The sequence below is a fragment of the Tigriopus californicus genome, chromosome 12, assembly GCF_007210705.1.
Source record: "Tigriopus californicus strain San Diego chromosome 12, Tcal_SD_v2.1, whole genome shotgun sequence".
In the NCBI taxonomy this organism is placed as follows: domain Eukaryota; kingdom Metazoa; phylum Arthropoda; class Copepoda; order Harpacticoida; family Harpacticidae; genus Tigriopus; species Tigriopus californicus.
The window spans coordinates 10622763-10630183 of NC_081451.1; the positions used below are offsets into that span (position 1 = coordinate 10622763).

Below are 7421 nucleotides of genomic sequence, written 5' to 3' on the forward strand. Positions count from 1 at the left end.
TAGCAAAATATGTCATTATTAGATTTTAGCAATTCGTAAGAAATTCAATTTTTAATATTAGTACTTTTTAAGAAGAAATCCCAAATGACTGATGATTTTAAGTAAAACATTTTTGCCAAAAGTTAATAATGTTGAATAAATGAAGCCAGATAACCAGAATATAATGTTTAGCTATTCCAGTTTTTGAACCCTTTGCAACAGCTCCATTCTAGTAGAGGGAGACTTTGTTCCTTGCTTGCTTTCTAATCTAACGTAAGAAAAAAAGAGTTAAGAACCTGTCTTTCAAATACCTTTTTTGGGTATGTTAGAGGTATATGGCAAAGGTTTTAAAGACTTATCTTGCTCTTGGAACCATCAATGAGCAATTTTTGAAGTAGAGGATAGGTATCATACAGAATATCCTTTATATTTGTAGTTTTAAAGGTTCGTATTTTTGGACATTTTTGGACATTTTTGTCCACTTTTGTCCACTTTTGTCCACCCTTATTTTTGGCCACTTTTGGACACTTTTGGACAGGGGTGGACAAAAGTGTCCAAAAATGAAATGCCCACCCTGATCTTAGATCATGTCCTCTCATTTCTACCTTTTTTTGTCCGCACCTAGACGAAGCAGATGGCGCTGTCTTCCTCAATGAAAAAGACTGTTGACGAAGTTCATACGATTGCAGTCGGTGGAGTTTTCTGAAGTGAAGTTCACCGTAAGGGAGTATAGTTTTGGCGGAGCTCATTCTTGGGGAAGTTGAGAGATCCCCTTGCGGAAGCTCTCCGGCGAAGATAATAAAAAGTTCGGCTAGCATACCCAGTTGGAGGTGGGTAAAGCTTTCAAAAGTGTGGGTGGATATATGTGATAATCAAGTCCAAAATTGATGGATATTATTATCCCAGAAGCATTAAGGAAGTCAGCAACTGAAAGAAAAGAAAGAAATTGCAAGTTTTACACCTAGCTAAAAACCGACCATTCAATGGTGCAAACGTAACTTTTTTCCGATAAAAAAAGTTTCTCTGACATAATTTAAATAAACATAGCGACATATCTCTATTATTTGAGCCATGGTGTTGATGGAACACCGGAAGAAGCACTTAACAAGTTAAGAAAAGGAGTTTCCAATCCTTGTATAAACTAACATTCCCAATTGGTACTTATAGGCTTGAACGTTTTGGCAAATGACTCTCTGTGGGAAACTTCCATTCCACATCCAAAGGCCAGTGGTCAATGTCACACTTATAATCCGAAGTTTGAATCATATGCCTCAAAGTGGTATGGTATAAGATTTGGAATCAAGTTACCTGACACTGAAGGTCTTTCTTCCGAGGACAAAATTGCGGAGTTACAAAATCTCAAGATTTATATACATGACCCCGGTCAGTTTATGCATTACGAAGAGGACGACCGACCCCATTCGCATAAGCTGGACATGTCTTGGTTCAAGTTTGGACAAGAGAATAGCCTATCGGTCAAGTTTGGCCGATTCACAGCTTTAAGCAAGATAGATCGAGTTTGCACCAACGATGTTACTACTTATGTCTTCAAGGATTGCGTCAGGGACAAGTTTAATTCTTGGTAAGTTTTTTGAGTGCCACTTTTTTTCCTATAATTTTCCCGCATACTGTTTACGTATTAAGGGAGTCAAGTGCTGAAACGTTCAGCTTTGGTTTTTCAAATGTACGGACGTTAGAAGCATGATGACCTACCATTAAAAATGAAGCACTTGACACGTTCACTGGTAAATAAAATCTGGATGTACCGTCGAAGATTTCATGGTATCTTTGATTATTTTGTAACTTATTTTGCACCTCAAAACATGTTGCATTTCAATGGGGTAAACCCCCACAAGGTTTCGTGAACGAAAATGTTTAAATGCGACAATACTAAACTTTACCCACTCACATTTGAAAATGTGCGTTCACGAAACCATCTGACACTCGCAGTAGGTTCAACTGGGTGCAAATCGCATCTCAAAATATGCGCTCACGAAACCACGTTGGGTTACCCCATAAGGATTGATCACAATTTCATAATTTGTTAACAATACAACCAAGATGGTCTTTTTCAAGCCTGAGAAATTGGCGCTACAAGTACAATGGCAAATGTTTACAAAATAATTGGTTTCAGATACAGTTGTAGGGGGCTGGAGCCCAACTTGAAACTCGTCAACTTTTCGAAGTTTGGACTAGCCCAAGGCTCAGCTCAGACCAAAACGCTGAAAATTGTTTGGCCCAAGCGACCTCGACCGGGGCCTAGGCTCTGGCCCAGTCCAATACCAAAACCTATGATTTAACCCACCCCAAACCCAACGGAGCTTAACAATGGCCCTGCTTGGTTTCCCAATTTTTGTTTTTAACTGAAAGACAAATGTGAAGTTGTTTGGCCCAACCCAGCCCAGTCCTTCATTTGAAAAGTACCAACCCAGCTCGGCCCGTAGTAAGCAACGTTCCTCTTAGCTCAGAACAACGATTATTGGCTCATTACAACTCATATTTTAAACTACAATTGTTATTCAATTCACAAATATCTGAAACTAGTCACATTTTTTTAGAAATGCATGTAATTTCGGTATTGACTTGTCAAACTTAAGAATTTCGTAACGCCTTAAAATTTGTCTCCCGGAACCTCTTCCGACGATTTCTTTTCTCGTACTTGTGTTGGGTCGTACATTGGTCGTAACGCGGACGGAATACTCTTTTTCAAATATTTCCCGCCAAAACACCGAGAGGCCGACTTTTGACGCGATCAATAAACTCCTCATACTAAAAGTGGGCGGAATACGATCAATCTAAGTGGAGATTTCGTGTAAAAAGTGATAGTGTTCGGAGATTTCAAAGGTCGTGTACCCCGCAAGAAAGACCTGACTGGTTTCTGCCGCCGGTGGAGTGTCATTTACCCTGGACTTCAAGTATGAAGGCCTCCCAAGACAGATCAACTGGGGCCAAAGTGACATTCAGAAATGATGAACTTTGTGCGGTTTATTTGGGCTGCTCAGCTTACAAATTGATGACCAAGCCCATCAGGACGGTGTAGCCAGGGTGGTTGAGGTGATGGCTCCCACTATCCCGGTTCTCCACCAGACTTGGAGTCAAGTTTGACTTTTGAAAGCCATCCAGGTTGCTTGCCGACTTGACAAATCACGCTACTAGATAAAACCACAATTATAACTTTCATTGGCCGGAATATTCTGTCAAAAATAACTTTGAATGATCAGTAACCTAAGTTCTCAAGTGCATTTGCGACCATTGTGTTCAATAATCAGTGTTGAAGGACCATGCCCAGGTTGCAATTGCTACTCAGGCCTGACAGATCCAATCCAGGAGCTCCAACTGTATGTACTTATCTATGTTTTGTGCTTTGAACAGTAGAACAACAGTAATTTGCAAACACCATAGTGAAAAGATCAGTGAAAGGACATCAAAGTGCGAATTAAGTTATTCCTTTGAAATTGTGCCAATCATAATAAACCCATGTGCGTATAAAATTGCTTTTGTCTATCTTTTTGCCCTAACAACGCCTTTTTACTGGAAATAGAAACCTTAAATAAGGACATTGGTCATAGCTTAGAATTGAGAAGAAAAAAAACCTTTTTGTGTTTGCTAAATGTTAACTTCATTGTCATCATCTAATCAATTCATATTTGTAATGTTATGACAAAAGGTTGCAAAAATGTAATTATAGTTGACTTTAGGGTTGACAATCATGTTCTAAGGTTTTGAATGAATGTTCTCATAATTTAGTTTTAAATTTAAAGCTTGTTTAAGATCTTAATCAACATGAACAAATGGTAAATCTATATTGTTTAATAGTAACACAGTTTTCATTATTGTACATGATTGTCACAGAAAGAATTGAAAGACAGCTAAATGTAATCCTGCCAGTAAGAGTAAATAATATGCTATCCTCCAGAAAATTGTTCATTTTTGTAACAAATAGCTGGAATAATTACTTTATTAGGTATTGAATTGCCGTATCAGATTGTCATTTTAAATATTACTCAAGGTTAATTTGTAGCATAGAGCGTTTAAAACCAGTTAGATGTATGCTAGTTAAGAACTTCAAGCACCCAAAGTTGAGGAGAAGTCGGCCTTCTTCTGTTGTGCAGAAAAGGAAGATTGCCGTCCAGGGGTAGCCGTCCCTGGTCGTACATTCGCCCATTCGCCTTCACAACTATTAGAGGTTTGGTGAGGCGTTAATCATCATAGTGCGAAATTCTTTAGTTTGACAAGTCAAGAAGAATTTGTGTTGCAGGCAAAACCTTAATTTCACAAAAATGCTAGGGACTCTAACAAGCTGATTGATAGAGCTAAGCAAACTTTTTTCAGAGCCAGTGCTTTAGAGTGCCGGGGAAATTCTAAAAATGTATGCAAGGGAATAAACGAAGAATTAAATAAAGCTATCAAAAGGATATAGGCATTGTCCTAGTTCAATGCAAACTCAGAATGGTATGGTTACGTCCCACAAAGGCATTGTTGAAGGCTTGTGTAACAATAGTTTTTTTCTGTACTACAGGTCAATTTCTCAATTAAAAATTTAAAACTAGACAGAGGAAGCCGTAAATATTATTCCAAAAAAGGAGACATATTTTGGGTTTTCAAAAGTAAGTGAGTTACACCTGTTCCATATTATCAAAAAATCAAAGAGCACAAAAAACTCAGATTGTGAGGGTGTCTCAAACAGTTTGTTAAAGAAAATAAATTGGATTATTAGTGAGCCCCGTACTAAACTGATTAACATTTCAATGGCTTGCTCTAAAACGCGGTATAACAGGAAGAAACCCCACACAAAAGGGGAGAAAAAGAACTGGCGGGGAATTATCGACCATTAACAGCTTTCTCCAAAGTAATGGAAAAGGTTATTTCCAACCAGTTTCTCGAGTTTTTTTAAAAAGTGCCTGTCAAATAAGCAGTTTGGATTTTGCTCCAAAAGTATATCAAATCAAACTATCAGAAACTAATATTTTAAAGCATAGACATTTCAAGTTTTGACTTTCCATATTCCTTGATAAAAAAAATCCTCTTGATTGTCTGGATCACGAGGTATTTCTACTCCAACTGCAAGCCTATGGAGTCAAGAAAAGGGTTGTTAAATGGGGTAAGGATTATTTGTCAAATCGCTCTTAACAACAACAAATGGTAGCATTTCAAATTCTCAAAGCTTCGAATGCGGTGTATCCCAAAGGAGCATTCTGGGTCCGTTAATTTTCCTCGTATATATCAACTATGTGTCGAATGGAGTGAGTCACTTAGTTCCAAAACCGTCCACATTTATATATTTTTTTTATGTTGATCATCCATCCCATAGATGGCATAATCCCTTGAATTTAAGAAGCAGACTGGAATGAGCCAGGCACGTTCCAGTCTGCTCCTTTCAAAGGATTATGCCATCTATGGGATGGATGATCAACATCAAAATATTTAAATGTGAACAGTTTTGGAACTAAGTGACTCGCTCCGTTGAATTGGCTCTCATTTTAAAATGTATATGCCAATGACATGAAGTTACAGCATTTTATTTTGAAGATAATGTGGAAGGCAAAAGCGTGGTTGGAGGAACTCCCCATTTGTTTTAACAGAAACATGCTTACGCACGTTACATGCTGTCGTAAAAAGTGAATTTTAAGTGTGTAATCGTACGAATCAGTGACCTATTTCCAATCTTGGGTGTGTGTGGGTTCCACAAAATCCCTTGGCCTTTGGATGGACAATGAACTATCTTGGGCATATCATATCGCCAGTCTTATAAATAGATTAAAAAGAACTATATCTAGTTCCAGCCATCATGAAAAAAACATCTCCCCCCAAAATTGAAATTACTTATGTACGTACATACAACTCACTTTTCCAAAGTATGTGAGATTTTGGCCTGAAGTCCTTTGGAGAAGCAAATGCAATTGACAAATTAGTCAAAATCCAAAAGAGATGCGCGTTAGATTGGAAAAGCCCTTTGGAGAGAACACACGAGCCCATTATTCCACAAGTTCTATGGGTTCTATAGGTGTGTGTGTGTGTGTGTGTGTGTGTTTTGATTTTACGTTCTATTATTTTTTATTTACAAGCCCAAATTTCTGGTCTCCCTCTTTTCCCATTATTTTATCCCGCTAATGAACTCATTGAAGCTAAATTGGAACAACATTCACGCCTCGGTGTCTTGCTAATCCCAGGACGCCGAATATTCCTATTATTGACGATTAGTTGCATTTTTAATTATACCTGTTTTATTTTGCGCTACATTCATCAAATGAATGGCAGTCCGGCCTAAAAAAAGATTGTGATTGTAAGTATTAACAACTGCCCATTCTTTGGTTGTCATTTTCGAGTGATAATTTTATCAAGAGCATTATTTTTGCGATTTCCAATAGCGATGAAATAAAAACTAATAGGGATTTCAAGGTTAGGTCATATTTTTGAGATTTGAACAAGGAAGGTTAGACCATCGACCGAAAAACAAGTTCATTAACGTGCCTTAGAATTCAAGCCAGCTCCTTTTAGCTTCATCCTGATATTGTAGAGCACATTCGACTAAAGAAAGATTGTAACTGTTGAAAGGATTAGCGACCAAAGGAATTTGATTTCACTCTTTTTTCAGGCGAAAGTGTCAGGCTCCATGGAATTATGATCGAAGTTCTGCCTTTCCCATGTGCTCGAATATCAAAAATATTTCGAACCTATTTAGCACTAAAACAACCGAAGCTGACCAAGACTTTAATCAGCACTTCTTTTCAACTCTCAGTCTTTCCCAACATACGAACTGTCCCCTTCCATGTACCGTGTCCACTTTCAACATCCATTACTCCTCATATCCGCCTCCCTATTGGAATAGATGGATGGACAACGGAGCAGATTGGATTGCGTATATATGGTTCAAAAACTACCAATTCCAATATGACACAGAGTATGTGGTTTGTGATTACACCTGTCTGATTGGTGAGATTGGGGGTAATCTTGGTTTTTTCTTGGGAGGATCGGTTTTGGCTTATATGAACACCATTGTCAAACCTCTATTGGAAACCAAGAACCCATAACTTGGATAAAAGTAAAATGATTTAACGAAAAAGTTCGATGCACATTAATAAATACATTAGTTTCGTTCATTTCGCAAATGGCTTCATTGGCGTTTCTGTATATTGCTATCAAGCACAGTTTGGTTGGAAACTTTGAAACAAACAGATAAAATGGTTGGCTTTAACGAGTCCAAATTCGTTGCGCTTTTGACCTTCCCACAGACAGGTTCTCCGCATCATCGGTTATTATTACCACACTACAATTATAACAAGTATAACAATTATACAATTGTTCCCATCATCGGAGTTTACTCTCATAAGATTGATAGCAGATTCAATTTGTGGGATTTGGCAAAGAAAGCGATTGCTGTGCCATCAGAGGAAAACGGATTAGAAACACCCAATTGAACTTTGAATTGCTGAAACATTCGA

General features: G+C 37.9%; 1 protein-coding gene across 1 annotated transcript in view; it reads left to right on the plus strand.

Annotated features, from left to right (window-relative positions):
* LOC131891779 (uncharacterized) overlaps positions 1-7081 on the plus strand; it is a 23848-nt gene extending 16767 nt beyond the window's left edge. Inside the window, exons 3-4 of the mRNA XM_059241440.1 lie at positions 1147-1561; positions 6575-7081. Of these exons, the coding sequence (XP_059097423.1) occupies positions 1147-1561; positions 6575-7010 (851 nt within the window). The 3' untranslated portion in view covers positions 7011-7081. The remainder of the gene's footprint in view (positions 1-1146; positions 1562-6574) is intronic.
* Positions 7082-7421: the final 340 nt, after the last annotated feature.